General features: G+C 41.7%; 1 protein-coding gene across 5 annotated transcripts in view; it reads right to left on the reverse strand.

Moving 5' to 3' along the window:
• Positions 1 to 5,619: 5,619 nt before the first annotated feature.
• The window catches only part of ppfia1 (PTPRF interacting protein alpha 1), a 40,784-nt gene continuing 29,050 nt past the window's right edge, over positions 5,620 to 17,353 (reverse strand). Inside the window, exons 17-31 of one of the 5 annotated variants that reach the window (XM_082525868.1) lie at positions 15,177 to 15,206; positions 13,091 to 13,215; positions 12,814 to 12,986; positions 12,613 to 12,706; positions 11,390 to 11,471; positions 11,088 to 11,288; positions 10,703 to 10,765; positions 9,933 to 9,959; positions 8,170 to 8,345; positions 7,858 to 7,955; positions 7,603 to 7,778; positions 6,714 to 6,782; positions 6,428 to 6,596; positions 6,199 to 6,263; positions 5,620 to 5,954 (exon numbers count right to left, since the gene is read on the reverse strand). In XM_082525868.1, coding sequence (XP_082381994.1) covers positions 6,208 to 6,263; positions 6,428 to 6,596; positions 6,714 to 6,782; positions 7,603 to 7,778; positions 7,858 to 7,955; positions 8,170 to 8,345; positions 9,933 to 9,959; positions 10,703 to 10,765; positions 11,088 to 11,288; positions 11,390 to 11,471; positions 12,613 to 12,706; positions 12,814 to 12,986; positions 13,091 to 13,215; positions 15,177 to 15,206 — 1,539 coding nt within the window. In that variant the 3' untranslated portion in view covers positions 5,620 to 5,954; positions 6,199 to 6,207. The remainder of the gene's footprint in view (positions 5,955 to 6,198; positions 6,264 to 6,427; positions 6,597 to 6,713; positions 6,783 to 7,602; positions 7,779 to 7,857; positions 7,956 to 8,169; positions 8,346 to 9,932; positions 9,960 to 10,702; positions 10,766 to 11,087; positions 11,289 to 11,389; positions 11,472 to 12,612; positions 12,707 to 12,813; positions 12,987 to 13,090; positions 13,216 to 15,176; positions 15,207 to 17,353) is intronic. The other 4 variants (XM_082525867.1, XM_082525869.1, XM_082525871.1 and 1 more) reach the window with 4 other exon arrangements.

The raw sequence follows: 17,353 nt of genomic DNA on the forward strand, positions 1-17,353 counted from the left end.
GATGCATGAATGTTTTCCACTTTTCTCATTTTAGAATGTTGGTTTTCAAGTTTTTTGGAAAACTTGAAAACCCCAGAGAATCCCCGGGACGGCGGGGATTCTCTGGCTGGCTGGAGCAGCGTCTAATAACCAACTCGCAAAATAAAACAAAATAAAAACAAAACAACAAACACAAAAACACCAGACATCATGATACAGACTTATAATTTGCACCGATGTTTTTTCTAAATTCTATACATGAAAAGTGAGCGCGAGAGCTCTCTGTGCGCCTGCTCGCTGCTGAAGTCAAAGTAAAACTTTATTGTCATCAGTAAAGCTCAATAACAATTTAAAATGTATAATTTACAGTTTGATGATTTAAAGTCTCTCACACAACCAGGCTGCTTCCAAATAGAGCACATTTCATTCATAATGATGTAAATCCAAGCCCATTATGTATTCATGATTTGAATCCTGGGTTGTGCGAAATCCAAGAAATGCACCCTAGACAAAGCGAGTCTGTGAACTAAGGTGTAGGTCTGTTAGGTTATGTTGTGGTGATCCTCGATATGGGGGATTTGTGTTCATACTGGAGTGCAAAATTAAAACCAATGGAAGATGAACAAGAAAAGTTCAAAGCCATCAGGTGCTCAGTTTAGAAAAAATAGAAAAGAAGAGGAGGAGAAATGAGCAAAAGATGCAGGTAAGCAGATGTGTCATTGGATAATGGCAGGTCAGAGGGAGTGTTCGCCCAGGGCGCCAAACAGGCTAGGACCGCCACTGCTCCACATGAACAGCATTCGACATCTACTAGTAGCTCTTGTGACCAGTTGTTCATTCATCTGAGGAGGATCTTATTCCATTCCTTGAAATGGATGAGGACTTTCTTTTGTGTTCATGTTGAAAGTGTTTTAGTGCAATGGAGATGAGTGGAAGCTGTTGACTGACTGCTCAAACAAGAGCCTAAAATGTGTCCTATGGTGTAATAGCAATTGGCATCTGGGACAACTGGTCATTCTGTCCAGTTAAAAGAAACCGGTGAAAATATGCTAACTGTGCTGGAGAAGCTGAAATACACTGAGCATAAATTCACCATATGTGAAAAACCCCCACCAATTTGCATTTTGTGATAAAACTGAATAAACTTTGAACTCACTGTCAACGTTTCCTCTAAGCTGCGCGCGTGCGCAATTGCGCACTGCTGGCACGGTCTCTGCGCACAGAAAATCTGCGTTGCGCACAAAAAAAAATCGAACCTGAATTGAAATTAAAATGAAAACTTTAACAATTCTGTTTTGCAGTGTGAGTCAGTAAGTGACTGGCTGCTCCCGTATGGGATCAGAACGATGGCACCTTATCCCATAGTCCAGCCAATGATGCGATTCACATTCGCATATACGCAGCTAATCAGCTTCTTTGTCAGGCTATGACAGCATCCTTATGTGCCGACACCGGGGTTTAGCGAGCAAAGCAGCGCGGCTGATAAGATAAGATAAGATAAGATAAGATAAGATAAGATAAGATAAGATAACCTTTATTAGTCCCACACGTGGGAAATTTGTTTTGTCACAGCAGGAAGTGGACAGTGCAAAAGTTATGAGGCAAAAATTAGAATACAATAAGAATAAATACAGTACACAACTGTACAGAATAGAATAAAATAAAATAAATATACAATAAGATAAAAATAGAATACAAATACAAATACTATATACAACTGAGTAAAAATACAACGATGACAGAAAGGATTATTGCACTTAGTATTATTGCATATGTATGGATGTGTGTGCTTGATCAGTTAAAGTCTTTATTATGGAGTCTGACAGCAGTGGGGAGGAAAGACCTGCGAAATCTCTCCGTCCCACACCGTGGGTGCCGCAGTCTCCCACTGAAGGAGCTGCTCAGTGCTGTCACAGTCTGCTGCATGGGGTGGGAGATGTTGTCCATCAGGGATGACAGCTTAGCCGCCGTTCTCCTGTCACTCACCACCTCCACTGGGTCCAGAGGGCATCCTAGAACAGAGCTGGCCCTTCGGATCACCCTGTTCAGTCTCTTCCTGTCCCCAGCAGAGATGCTGCCGCCCCAGCAGACCACGCCATAAAAGATAGCAGAAGCCACAACAGAGTCATAGAAGGTCTTCAGGAGTGGGCCCTCCACTCCAAACGACCTGAGTCTCCGCAGCAGGTACAGCCTGGATGTGGAGTGAAGCCACGTTAATGACAACGTGGACAACCATTGGAGATGTGAGCAGGACAGACGGAACAATTGACATAAAAAGTGTGGACTTTATACCAGTTTTTAAATTGTGTTGATCGGCCACGTAAAACCAGAGTTATGGTAAGAAATATCTGCAATGTTTGGTTTTCTTCCTGAATACTGTCGTTGTTTATATTTACTGCGGGAAGAAACGGTAAAAACTGCGTTTTATAAGGAAAACGCTCTAAAGCCTGTGAGCAAAAACAAAACCAAAAAACACTCCACCCTTTCCTATTGGTCGAAAAATGTACCATGTCGACCAATCAAAAAATGATATGGCAACATGGCATTTAGTTATTTAGGAAGTGGGAAGTTTTAGGAGTGACGGCGTGTTTTGAGATGTGAGAGATTTGCCACGTTTAGCGCAAATCTTGTGTAGTTAGCGTGTAGTGTAGTCAATAGTTTTGTTGTGTGTCAGAACAATGAGGCGACTGCTGAGTGTTACAGGTGTTACAGCAGTGACACATCTGCTGCTGTCAGGCCTGCAGGTATCAGGCTGTTGTTCTCCTTCATCTCATAGTTGACAGAAATTATTTTTGGAGTGGCACAAATAATTTGTGTGGCATCAGATTTGATGCAGAACAGCTGATTGTTCTGTAAATAATTTAAAATGTTTATTTAAAAAAACGCCTTGGCTGCATTTTTAGGTAAACAGCTGCAAAAAACTTTGTTGTTTGCAAAACTCAGTAACTTTTTTGAAGAAGTAACTATATAATTAATTACCCAACATTGGTCATTATTTACTGTATTTTGCAGACAGAGTTACAGACTCTCTCCCAGACCACAGACTCATAATACAAGTCAGAGCTTTATGAAAAAAAAACAAAAGAAACTTGTGTTTTCAAAATTGGAGTTCAAGTTATTTTTACTTCCAATAGTGTTAACATGCTACACAGGTCATGAACAAGATTTTTTTTTGTTTTTTTAAATTTTCATTGTAAGTGGGCTAAAATAGTTAATTAAAAGTAGTCTAACATAAATGTAAATGCTGTAATTTTATTATTTTAATAAACCATGTAACTTGCATGGATTCGATGCTGGCGTCACCACAGTGCACACGTCTGCTGTTGCTCACAGTGGTCCAAGGGATCGCTCAGGGAGTTTGTGCGTTTGCTCAGACACATGAAAAATTAGAGGGAACATTGCTCACCGTTGAATTAGGTAATAACTATTTTCTGGAAAACAGCAGAACCTTTATTTTTTGATGTAGGGTGGTGTAATATATGATGCAGCAACTACTTCCATTGTAGTTAGGTGAAATTATTTTGGTAAACCTCCATTTTTATTAGAATTTGTGTTTTGGGCAGAAAGGTCTTGGTGTTGGTAGCCAGGGATTAGTCCACCAGAGCTTCCACTCTTAGCCCCCACCTGGCACACAATGCACCCGACCCCTACAGTGCCTAATGCGGGTGGTGGGCCTCCAGGAGGATGGACCCATGTTCCTTTTTTGGGCTGTGTCCAGCCAGGGCCCATGGACTAAGGCCCAGCCACCAGACGCTCACCATCAGGCACGCTCCAGGGCAGGGCCTCAGTAAGCCCATCCTGGGCAGGGTGAACTGTTCCCTTGATGTTCTACTCATAGGGGTCCCTCACCCATGATGAATTTGCCATAGAGGGCCCTACCAGCGGACAAAAGCCCCGACGGACTACATAGCCCCTGGGATCCCTGGGACACACAAACCCCTCCACCATGATAAGGTAGCGATTTGCAGTTTTCCTGGGCGCCTTCTGGGTGAGGTGTTCTGGGCATGTCCCACCGGGAGGAGGGTCGGGGGCAGATCCAGGACATGCTGGAGAGATTGTATCTCTCAGCTGGCCTGGAAACGCCTTGGTGTTCACCCGGACAAGCTGGAAGTGGTGGCCGGGGAGAAAGTGTTATGGGCTGTTAAGGCTGCTGCTCTCGCAGCCTGGCCCCAGAAATGTGGAAGAAGATGGATGGCAGAAAGGTTTTGGAAATGTATCAATCTAATAATAATAATAAAAAAGACATTACTAAGTCTCGTGGATACTTAAATATCCAGGAAAACTCGCACTGCTTTTTGTTAAAGGACACCGTCTGTCCACCGCAGGAGGAGCAGAAAAGACAACTCTTCAGTCTTTTATTTGCAGTGGAAAATAGGTTTCAGTATTTTATTGAAAGTAAGCAATAAATAATACTGTGATAAAAATAGTTTATAAGTACTCAGACTGTACATCATTGTTACAAGATCAGAAGATTCATCAGGAAGAGCAGGAATAAAAACAGCAACATGATTTGCATTGTGCATAAATGGCTAAATCACAAACAAAAAACATTTCTAATGTCAGCTTCAACTACATGTAGAGTGAAAAGAAAAGTCTCCGGTTCCGACTCATTTGCCACAAAGGCTTATGCTGGAACCCGTGTTGTGAGTGTAGACGGAAAAACATAAGTAGCACTGCAACATTCAGACGTAGCTCTGGAAGCATTACTGACGCCACAAAACACGAATGAGTAATAATAAATAAGAAGAGACGACAGAGAGGAGTTAAACAGTAAGGCTTGATATAAAATCTTTGTACAGAGTGTTTTTAAAAAAGGGTTGCTGGTGGACTGCACCACCATCAGGGGCTTCTGGTGACAGTGGGGATCGACTGAGGCCTCAGTGAAGTTGGTCCGTTGAAGGAGTTTCCACACTTTGGAGTCATCCACACATTTGTTTAACGTTCTTCTGCACGAGTGAGCATTTCTCCAGAGGTGAGGAAGATTTTGTTAAAGGGATAAATTGGGTGCATATAAGCGTGCATATAAGCGGAGTGGATTCTGCATGCAAGGTAAACTGCAGAGAACCTGGAAATCTGTTGTTTTTTACTTGCATCCAAATGTAGCCCTCTGTAGTTTTTATCCTTGCTACAATTATATGGCTTTAATTCTTTAAGAGTTTCATTTTGGTATCACAGGTATGGAAAATAAACAGACAAGAGAGAAATATATTGCGTTTCACATGATATGTGTTGTCACCATCGCCTGGGCTTGCCAGCAGTTATTTTAATACCGATGGAGGACTCACAGTGTTGAGCAGTTTGTGAAACGGTTTGACGACTCCAGCAATTTCTCTGATATTCACACATCCACTGACCTAAGAGCTGCATTTACACTAAATCACAAGTAATAAGCTACTAATATTACAACAGTTAAAAAGGGCAAAGATATGAATTAAGTTATATCACGTATCCAAGTCACTTGAGAATTAATTCATTGATTAGAATTCAAATCAAATATGAGAGACAAAAACATACATCTGTTCAACTGAATCAGAATTATAAAAAAAGATTAGATGAAATGTCTGTTGGTAGAAATATACAAACTCCAGATTGTTGAAATATTCAGTTACATACATCTGAGAGTTGAGCTTAATGCGGGCACAGTGGAGAAATGTTGCTTTTATTAAAATAAAATTAAAAAAAGGTGGGGGGGTGATTAAGAGGAGAGAGGCAAAAAGGGGTTACATAGAAATTCTAAAATCAACAATCCCATTGGTTTACATAAATATATAATAACAAATGTAGGTAAATCTAGAAAAGCTCTTCTAGGGATACTGAAATTAGTGAGTAAAGTCTTTCTCTGTGATGTCAGCAAGAAGCAAAATATCTTTGTAGGGTCCTTGCAAGTTATTTCAGTTCATCATCCTGGTCTTGAATGCAGGGAATTCCCCTTCATCGTCTGACCAGCGGTTACCTATAGAAATAATGAGGATAAACTGAGAAGGGAATGCGAGAGATCACCGGACGTGAGAGGGAAGCAGGACAGAAGCCGAGAGGTGGGTGGATGGGTTGAGATGAGGGAGAAACAGGAAAGAGATGCGTAAAACGTGCGTTAGAGCAGAGACCTCCAGTACGAGAAAGCTACTTCTGCTTGCATAGAGGAGCAGTTCAGCAGTGAAGAAATAGCCATACACGTCTCTGATTTGAGGATTTCATCATTTTTGACATGTGCGGTCTTACCGTTGTGTGTTAACAAGAGTAGGTCCTGACTGTGGCAGTGTCCAGCCTCTGTATAGACTGACTTCCTGTATTTCCACGTAGGCAGAAATCACATGCAAAGACATGCCGTTAGTCACAGCATCATCACAAAGCCAACCAAAAAGAAGCGAGTGCACGTGAGGAGATGTTAAGCATCGACAGAGCGTCTCACACACACCATGCGCACACTGACACCGCTCTCTCTGCTTACCATCCATCGGGCTCCTCTTTGGCTGAGTCGAGGGAGATGCCGCACTACTGCTGGTAACTCGGAAGTTGGCAGGCAGGGTATCTGATGCACCCAAGGACATCCCCCTCATGTCTTTGGGCCTGAACTTCTTTCTCCATGAGGGAGCACGGCGGAAGTTCTTATCATCATCCTAGAATATGATGAGGTAAAGAAAAAGGGGGGAAAGACAGGAGACGTTTTTAGTCCACAGATATTCTTATTGTTACTTAGCGGCGTCAACAAGTCAGCAAATGTCCGTGTTTGTCACCTCTTCCATTCTCCTGTCTGTGCCCATCGCCAGCAGACTGCTGTATTCACGCTCAAGAGTCGCCCGGGCCTATAGAGGAAGGAAAAGAAGAAGAATGAGATTAACAGAAGACCTTGGCGCTGACCTGCACTGTCCTCATCCTCCTGTCTGCTGAGCAGCTGATCTGAAATGAACTTTGGTCCTCACTAAATCTCTCGTTTCTGTCATCAAAACCCATTTCGTGCAGTTCCCGTTCTCATGCAACTTCCTATATAATTATGCGCTTTCAGATGTAAACCTCAGGTCACTCATGTCAGGCTGACACCAGCACTGCAGTTACACATGGAGCACAGTGCCACTTATCTCAATGGCTTGACAAAAAACCCCAAAAAAAACAAAAACCCCATCTTGTAAGTAAAATTTAAATGTATATAAATGTACATCAATTTCCTTTGTATGGCCCGGGCACTGCACCAAACTCAAAGCTTAAGGTCTTTGGGAGGAGCCCATTGGCCCAAGCAAGCAATGAGTAACTAACAGGTATCTTTAAGCACCTGATGGATCTCAGTTATTTTATAGGAGGTGGTTGCAGAAATTCTATTTTTATATGGATCGGCACTTTTATTTAAACTGGTCTGTACAATTGCACATCTGGAAACATTTAGACAAGAACAAACGTGTGTGATGCAGTCTAATTACACTTGTTTTTAACATGCCAGCTGTGAAAATAGACCACACAGGCAACCGAATAAACAGTAGTGAGAATGCACTTGCAGTTCTAACAAAGGATTTTTTGGACAGAGTTGGGACTAACTGATTCTCATGTGAGAAAAGTGACCATGTTTGGGCCTTCAAATATGAAAAGCAACAGCTGGATGGTGAAACATCATAAACATTTGGTTTTGTGCACCTGTGTGTTCTGAGTGGGGATCTGCAGCAGCAGGGCCAGGGCGTTGTGATCAAAGGTATCATCCAAGGCGAGCAGTGCACCATGGACGCCACTCTCACAAAGGTTGCTGCTGTACTCTTTGAGACCAATGGCCTGAACCCAACTGATGACACGCTCATTACTCCACACCAGCACATCTGAAAGCACAAAACAGAGATGAATGACGCACGATAACACCAAGTTGTTTTAATGAGGAAAGAAAAAAGCATGTATTACCTTTAAACTCCAGCATGGACTCCTCCCTCCTCCTCTCCAGCTCCTTTCTGTCATAGTTGAGCCTCCGCAGACACATCACACCGCACTGAAAGCTGTTCCTGTAGCACAAACACACACACTCGTTCACTGTGGAGCCTCTTAGTTGTTAATCTGCCACGATGTGCTCGTCTTTTTCCCCAAAGTAAGCTGTTTTATTTCTTTTTGACTAGTGGCAGAAAGGACAAAGTTGCATGTATGCGTGGCATGATTGTAGTAGGCTGTGGTTTCTTCAAGATATTCACTGCTGCTAATAAAAATGAATCTATGTCTCACCTGTGGAAGCTGTCCACCATCTTGAGCTGTCCCCTAAGATCCTTCTTGGTTAGATGGTCAAGCATGCGGGCATCCACCAGCGACTCCATGAAGTAGGAGCGGTACTGTGGCAAACCCAGGCTGGGCAGCCACTCGTTACCGATCCACTCGTGGTTCATGTCTCCGTACGCCAAAGTCTACAGTCAGAGAAGAGGAGACTTAGCTGGTGTTTGAGAGAGTGGGCTAAAAAGATGGAGGCGTGGTAGAGGCTAATTACAGCAGGTGTATATTAACCGTTTTAACAGCAAACTGATTAAAAATGTATATATTAAAAAAAGAAAATATTCGAATGATAATCAACAATGTTTCCACCTGTTTAATGACCAGTTTATAGAAAATATCTAAGAAAGTCTAAGAACGTAAAAGGTGGGAGACAAATCTGCAACTCAGCAACTAGATGAACCCAGTGAGTCGCCCGGCAACAGTGAATAAGTCCAGGAAGGGATGCTTTACATTTTTTTCTTTATTGTGTAGAGACAAAGGAAGACAAAACCAAAGTGTGTGTATGCACTGAGGATGTAAATAATCAGGTCGACTAATCCTGATTCACAAAGCAAAATGAAGCAAGTTATCTGTGAAAAGACTCCACACATCAGTGGCAGTGCACCGGTTTCTATCAGGAAAGCTGACACAGTGTGAAGGAAGCTAACACATACACCCACAGCTTTTCTTCGTATTAATTTTTGACTTGGCTGCAGACTGTGGTCAACTGAAAAGCTCCAACATTGCTTTGACTGTTGGCTCTTTCGTCACGTGTCACATTGGTTGGTAAACTTTTAGTGGACTTCATTTTTTTGACTTGACCCGTCTCCTCTCAGACACATGTTTAAAAAACTAAACAAAAACCAATCTTGCCCCTTGTCATTACTTATTTTACTAACAAACCGATCATTCCATCTCAAATCGATTGTTGTGCTCAGCTGTCCAGCTGAATGAACATTTAATGAAGAAACATGAAATTCATATTTAATTTACAATTAATAAAATGCTTTGTTCTTTCACCTTTCATGAGGCAGCTGCTGAACATGAATATTTCAAAAACTATAACATAAAACCCTGAAAGTTTCGTTTCTTACCACTAAAATGAATTAGGATCTAAGTTTTGGTTTATACTAAATATTAATTAAGCATATTCTTGGATGATTTATTTGCATTGAACATGAGGAAAGTAACGATTAAGTCGTGCCTGATGTTGAAGTACAGCTTATTAGTTTAACGCATCAGATCTGATTTGGCAGATAATCAAAGCCATGTATTCATGTTTATAGATTTATCTTTGAAAGTTGTTTAAAATAATTAAATAAATAGATATATTTTTACTTTAATTGGATGAACTCACTACAGATTTAAAAGAAATCATTGTGTAAGGTTACTCTGTTTCATTTTACTGTTATTTTCCTTTGAACTACAGCACCGCCTCTCAGCAGCTGTTGTGCAGATAGTGTACTGTTTCATTATTATATTATCATGTATTTGCTCAACTAAACTGGATACATAAAAATTCAGCTGGAGTTTTTTGGAGCAGTTTGCTTTCGCTCTAAGAGCAAACCTCTATAGTAGCAACTGTATGCAGACAAGCTCCAAATTAAACTGTGCTAGAATGTGCTTGTTGTGAATAAAGGAGTACAAGGCAATCATAACCGAATTTAAAAAACAAAACAAACAAGCAAACAAACAAACAAACACAGGTGAGAATAGGTGGGTTTTGGAGAACGTATGCAAACCTGGGCCCAGCTACCCTCGTCATCCTCCTGGTGTTAGCATGGTTAGAGTGAGCATGGTGAGAAGAACAGAAAGGTGAGGGGTTAGTGTGCAGTGCTGGGGTTAGAGAAGCTTCAAGTGGAAAGTATAAAGCAATAAACAAAATAACAAGTCAGTAAAAATAGCAGGAAAATAACAGACAAACAAATGGTGAGGCATCAAACAGGAAATACAAATGCTGGGTGATCAGAGGTATATATAAATATGAAAATAAATAAATGAATAAAACATTAACCTATAAACCTTTTGAGGACATTAAATTGTCCTCAAAAGGTTTAACCCAACCAGATCTATTAAAGAGAAGCATTTCTGGTATCAGACAAATGTGTGTGTAATGTCTGATTCTTCTGGCTATACATCACCCACTAATGAGTGGCAATGTTTCATAAACAGCCCAATCTAACTTTGGTAGTGGGAGGTAGTTCTTCATGTGTATTCCATCTATGTCCATGTAAGGTGAAAGCTATACAAAAGGTGAAACATACATATACTGTACAAGGACTAAAGAAGAGCATGAGCCCAATCCAAGAACAACAAAGAAGTCGCCCACTAGGGGAACGAAAAAAGCTTTGTTTCAAGACACTCAGTGATCGTGCACGCAGCCAAATTCATACTGGACGTATCCAATGTAATAAGTGAAGTCTGGCAATACTGAAGACAACTTGAAACAAAGCTCAACCACAACCATAGATGTGAGAAGCCACCAGTGCCCAGCCAATCAGGGTAGACTAACCGTGGGAGGCGTGGCTGCCAAACTTTCCATTTCTTCATGTGTGACCCAAACGTTTCCTGTGGTCTGATCATTTGACACCAACCAATCAGAAATGCGCCAAGCGGGAAGAGTGGTGAAGGCCAGAAAGAGAGCCAAATGGAGAAAAAACTATGAAGCATTTGTTTCATTCATTGTTAGCAACTGAACTCAGATGAAACCAGTAGAAATTGGATTCAAGCATTAGTACATGTTAAGTATGTAGGCAGTCAAAAGTGTCATGCTAATGAGAAGATATGAATGTGACAGTGCTTAAAAGTATCATCAAGACTTTGAAAGTGTAAGCAATGTGATCAGTGTTAAATATGCACAGTGGTCCAGCTGCAGGTATGAATGCACTGACGGGTACCGTTCTGGAGGTCGGTGGGGCTGAAGGGCTGGTGAGAGACATGATTTCCTGGATGGCCAAACGAAGCTTCAGACGATGCAGTGGGTTGCTGATTCCAATCTCCCGCTGGATCTCTGTGTCTGATAGTGCTGACATGATGGCTCCACTCTTCACATTGGCACGGCATGCAGCCACGTACCAGGCTGGCATGCCCACCCACAGCTGGCCAGAAGGGGACAGATTAGCAACAGTTAAACAGGATTAATGATTTAGACATGCTACTGAGTTTACTGCTTTTAAAATGAATTGTGTTGGTCTTGTACCTCCAGCCAAACCACAACAGTTGGTCCATCCCACTGGGCAAATGGGAGGCCTTGTCTGCGAGCCTCTTCTAGTAATTCATGCCTGGAAGACGCAATACATGTGAAAGCCAACTTGGTGGTTCACTTGCTCAAGGACCAAAATATTCACAGCCACAGATCCAAATGTTTGTCACAAAATCCCATTATGCACACACAAACCCCAAGACATTAGCTGACATGCATACTGAGTGAAAGAGAGAGAAAGGGGAAAGGGGGAGGGGACAAACACAGGACCTGAACCCAAGAAAGACTCAGTGCTCCACTAGATGTAGCTGTGTGCCACACCATCAACAAGCTCACCATCTGTTTAGCAGATCCATTTTAAAGAGTTGGCAGAAATGTCCAAAAGCACGTTATTAAGTAACAATTCAGTTTTACGTAAATAAAGGAGTGTAGGAACAAAAAAATATAACTATGTGTTACGACCCGGCTGAGATGATTAGAAGCTGCAGAGGGACGTAACACTATGCTAATGTTTATTTTATGGACAAGAACACACGCAAAGAGCCAACTTCCATTTTTCCTATGGCTGTAGTGCATAACGTCATGCTCCAAAAGGAAAACTGCGATAGGAAAATCCTGCACTCACTACAATCAGTGCACACACATTCCTGTTAGTTATGCTCCACTATGGAAAGCAGGATAAAAAGCAGCATGGAAAATCTATCAGACATTCAAAGAGATACTTGGTCGGGGTCTGCAGGGTTACTGGTGAGGTCAATGTGAAGCCAAATGCGAGAAGATCGGGCAAGGCAAAAAGCAACATGAGCCAACTTACCCAGTCTTTGGACTACAGATGGAATGAGAGAGAGTGGGGGTGGTACAAAATGTGAAAAAGAAGGAAAAAAAATAAAGAGAAAGAATGAACTGATGATTATTGAAGGGCCATGTGACAGCAAAACATTTATGGTGTTTGCAATTTGCTTGAACAAAACTAAGAATGAAAGTGTCAAAAACCCCCAAAACAAAACAGGAGATGTGAGAGATGATTGCGATGGAAATGCCGTGGGGTGGAATGAAAGGCTGTGCACGTGAGCCAGAAAGAGCTTGTGAGGCAGCCCTGGACTGCAGCACAACAACACAGACTGATATCTGCACAATTACAAGAGCCTTTTATCCTCTATATTCGCTTTCTTACTCTGCATAAACATTGGAAGGGATGGGACTGTCATACAGACACTTACTTCTTCTGTAGCTTCCTGTTTTTCTCTGCAGGACCACCAAGGGTGCCCACACCCAAGCCATCCTTCGGAGAGCTCTCTGCCTCGGGAGTGCCAGCTAGAACATAACATTGAGCTCAGAGATCTAACATAGATCATAAACTCATCACTATTAGTAGCATACATGTCCAGAACATCGGCTTAGCACTGCTGCTAGTGTCTGACCTTGGCTGGCAGGATCCTTGCCAGGAATGCTGGGCCGACCTTTCTCTTTCTTCCCAAACAGGCGTCCAATGGATGACTTGATACTTTTCTTCTTGGCTGCTTTGTTGAGAGAGTCTTGGCTGCTGTTGCTACTGCTTGGGTTACTGCCCTGTCCATCCTGCAGGCTGCTCAGCCTACACAAATAAGGGTTAAGTTATTAGATAGAGAAAGAAGAAACAAATGTTTAAATCCCAGAAACACTAAAACAATTTTTCCTGGATAAAAATGCACGTCTTACCCTCGGATGTCTCGGATGTCCTCGTGACTAGCGGCGTGGCCCACCTCCCTATTCAGTCGGATGGAACGTGGAGTAGTGGGGGGTGACGTCTCACAATGAATAGTAGCCTTATCATCTTGAGTAGACTGCATGACACAGACAGAGAAACATTAATGGAACAAAAAAACAACAATGAAAAAACCCTACTGTTCATAATACACACCAAGAGGCTACACTGTATGTGGACTATGAACAATCCATACAGACTGGATATTGGTAACAGATACAGTACTGTGAACAATCAATTATTTAGTGGGAATACTGTGTGCAGTGTAATTTCACAAAGGCAAAAAGGAGAATGAAACTCAGTCTCCCAAAAGAGAACGAACTTCGAAGTGATGAACACTGTAAAACAAACAAAAAAGAAACCAAAGTTGCTACGAGTGTTTTTAATGTGGAGGGAAAAATGAAGAATGATTGACAGATCCTGGCTTCTAATTATGGTATTAACCAGTCACTGATGTAACATATAGGAGGGATCCGTGGGAAAAGTCCTGCCTCAAAATTAAACCTGGAACCTGCTATTAGCACTTCTTAAACAGTTCACCAGGTAAGTAAATATTTCTTTAGTGTATTTTGTACAATGTAAACTAAAAGCTAACCAAGACCTCCTGTTATATGTCTGAAGTTCCTTCAGATTTGATGGTCTTGACCTGGAGCCAAATATTTTTTGGGTCATTGTTGTATTGGAAGACACTGGAAGACAGAGCCACAACCCAGACTACTTGAGGTTTTTGTTCAAAATCGTCACATCTTTCCGTAATGATTTCTCCCACTTTGACGAGATTCCCAGTTCTAGACACACTCAAGCATCCTCACAGCATAATATTCCCATTATCGTGTTTCACTACTGGGGTGGTGTTCTTTGGGTCACACGCCTCGCCCTTCTTTCTCAAATCATAAGCAAAGAGCTCATCTGACCAAAAGAGGCCCTTCCAGCATACATAATCGTTCTCCAGGTTGTTTTCAGCATCCTTCAATTTGGCTCAAAGGTATCTCTTCTGTAGAAAATCAAGTTTTCCTTAGTCTTCAACCTCTGTCCATTCCCATGCGGCGTTCTAGTCATCGTCTGCTTTGAGACTACAATTTCCTACTTGGCTAAGTCACTCACTAATGTCTTGGTAGTTGTTCTAGGTCTCTGATTGTTGATGATACTTCTCACACCAGTTCTTGAAACTTGAAAATACTGTAATAATTTTGTATTTTCATCCTCTGTAAGCATCAACAATTCTTTTTCTCAAATTTAACTGATTTATTTTGTTTTTTGTCATGATCCTTTCTCAAGTGACAGCTCAAACCCTTGTAGAAGTTTTTATATTGTGTGTAAGTTAGAGGGCAACACTAATTTACACACATTAGAGACTACTTGCTGGAAAATTATCCCTTCACTGTTTTTCACACAGACAGAAAAACTCAAAGGAGAACAAGTTAAAACTCTAGCTGTTTTGATGCAAACAAACTTGCTTTGTACACCACCATCTTTTTGTAAACTTTGCTGCAGGTTGGCAGGAGCCTCCATCCTTGTCTGTTGCTGTGATGGCTGCAATATGCAGGGGTGATTTTATTTTAAAGTCAGAGATAGCATTTATTCCACTAGACGCATTCTAAAGAATGAGTCCCTTACATACTAATAAATTATGATTGATTATTACAGGTGAAGCACCACAGCAGTGTTAAAATAAGTAAAAGAAATGACACTAAAGTGCAATAAAAGTCTGAGGTGCTGGCCTGGAGGCCCAGTAATGCAAAAATGTTATGCTGGAGATTGCCTGCAACAGACGTGTGTTTGATTTGATAATAGAAAATACATTACTTAAAACTCAATATGAAGAAAGGAAACGTATTATTTGCAGCACTGTTACACCCCCCCCCCCAAAAAAACAATCGAGGCATTCAAAAACAGGACTGCATATTTCCAACGGATGGAGGATTTAAGGATGGGATGGGGAAACTGAAAGTAAACATTAGGGATTAAACTTGGGGGTGGGAGATGTTACATAGCAAACAGGTCCCTCACAAAGCTCGGGAAAGCAGGTCTCTAGTTTACCTTCCTGCGGTGCTTGCGCAGGTCACTAGGCTGAAGTGTGGCAAAAAGGGAGAGAGGAGAGAAGCAGTTAGTAATACACAACAGATCAGCGGTGGAATCAAGCCATGCACAAAGAGACAAGAGCAGAAAATCACACGAAGATACACAGAACAGTTATCCGTGTGCGCACACACAGGCAGAGACACACACGCAGACTCAGAGAAGCTGTTGTTTTTATTGTGCAATTAAGAAAGGTAGTTCTTGGGAAATTAAAGTCTGCAGGAGTACCACCACACCCAAGGGAGGAGACACTGCAAAAACCAAGCTGAAGGTTGGGTCAAGGTAGGCTGGGTGCAGTCTAGCTCACAATTACACCACCACCAATATTTGAGTGGGATAAAAGCTTTTATAACATTTGTTTGCATTGATAAATCAATTAAGATGCCAAGCAGCTAGCTGACTACTCATGCTAAACCGCATTTGAAATCACAGGTGATGCTATAGTGTGTGTGTGTGTGTGTGTGTGTGTGTGTGTGTGTGTGTGTGTGTGTGTGTGTGTGTGTGTAACAATAACTGTACGGCACCTGAATTTATGAGCACAGCTGTTCTCGTCATATTTTCCACTCTGCACCAATAGTGGTGGAGGACAGATCCCCCCCACCCCACCCCTCTGCATTCCACATAGACCTGGCATTAGCAGAGCAAATAAACCACCACTGTGCCACATTTCTGCAGGAATTTTCCTGCCCCAGGAAGAAAGTATCTAATCACTCATTTCCTTTGCTCAGCTGACACTGTAGGGGCCAAAGCAGGGAAGAGCGTATGCTATAAAAGGAAAACGGGAAGAGGAAATTGATGGGTGAGCAGAAAATTAATTTAATTACCCAAATTGTTTTCTTTCCTCTTGGAGTGTCTATTTATGTGTCTACTTATGCATTAATGATAATCTTGTGATTTTTTTAACCCAAGTAAGATTTATAAATGTAAAACTGACGACATGATCTGCCAGACACAAAGACTCCCTTCATGTCTAATGTATTACAGCATTACTTCAATAAACTGCTTGAATTGTTTAAATGCCTGATTTTAAGCAGGGCAGATGTAAATTGCTGCTCTGCAATCAAGCAACTTCATTAGTATAAGTAACTTCAACACACACTGAACAAACAAACAAACGTTAAAGGGACACTCAACTCAAACATCTGGAACAACCAAACAAATGCAAGTACTGCTAGAGTAACTCCAGCTGCAGGGTTAACAGGGTAACCAGTGGTTTTACAGTTCCATAGAACCAATACGAAACTGAATGCAGCGAGAGAAGCCAAAAATAAACAGATGTGCACCTCTTGTCATATCAGCTGGCACACAGAGTCAGTTGTCTGTGTCTTTAATGTAATCAGGATCTTGAATTTGGGATGCCCTTGTTTCTTAAGTTAAAAAATAACCAAAGAGATATTAAGTGGCAGCCTAAACAGACGCTTTGCCAAAAATAAAGCAAACTTTGAAAAAGAGTACTAGCTGGTTCCTGGTGATGTTTTAAATATATGGAATTCAGCTTAGCATTTCAGGTGTGCTTGTTATGATTTTCCTATTGAGGAATACTGAATGCTGACAGGAGACCTGGACAAGCCTGAACATCCACACTCACAGCTTTGTGTCTTTTGTTACTCTGCGTTTACACAAGTCAATGAATCAGATGTGTAAGTGAGAATAAAAGGAAAAAATAAGCCTGGCTTCAAGTCCGACCTGCCCCCCGCCCCTTACTGCTCTAGTGTCAAATAAAGACTAAAATGCCCAAATAATAATCTAAAAAGAGGCTAACTGAGGTTTTCCTTGGTTTTCACAAAATATTACAAGCATGTCTCCATTTGATGACTTTTATAAGCAGTCAAAAAAACAAATACAAAACCCCAGAGCCACGATTTGGATTTAACACAGAGAAAAAGTTTCCTGTTTGCACTGAAGTTGGCAAAAGGATCAGAAGAGACAGGAAGTGGCAGACTGCACCCACCCAAGAAGGGAATGAAGGAGCTGTGGGGAGATGGGCAGGTACCTGGAAGTATGGTGCAAAGTTATTGGCTTGAAGTGGGGCACTGAAGCCAGTTGTACCATAAGGCAGATAAGTTACTGTCTGATGGGAGAGGGAGCTCTGGGTGACGTAGGGGTCATAGCAATACTGCTACAGGCAGGGCGCAGTT

The sequence above is a fragment of the Aulonocara stuartgranti genome (genome assembly GCF_965226115.1).
Source record: "Aulonocara stuartgranti genome assembly, chromosome: 1".
NCBI lineage: Eukaryota > Metazoa > Chordata > Actinopteri > Cichliformes > Cichlidae > Aulonocara > Aulonocara stuartgranti.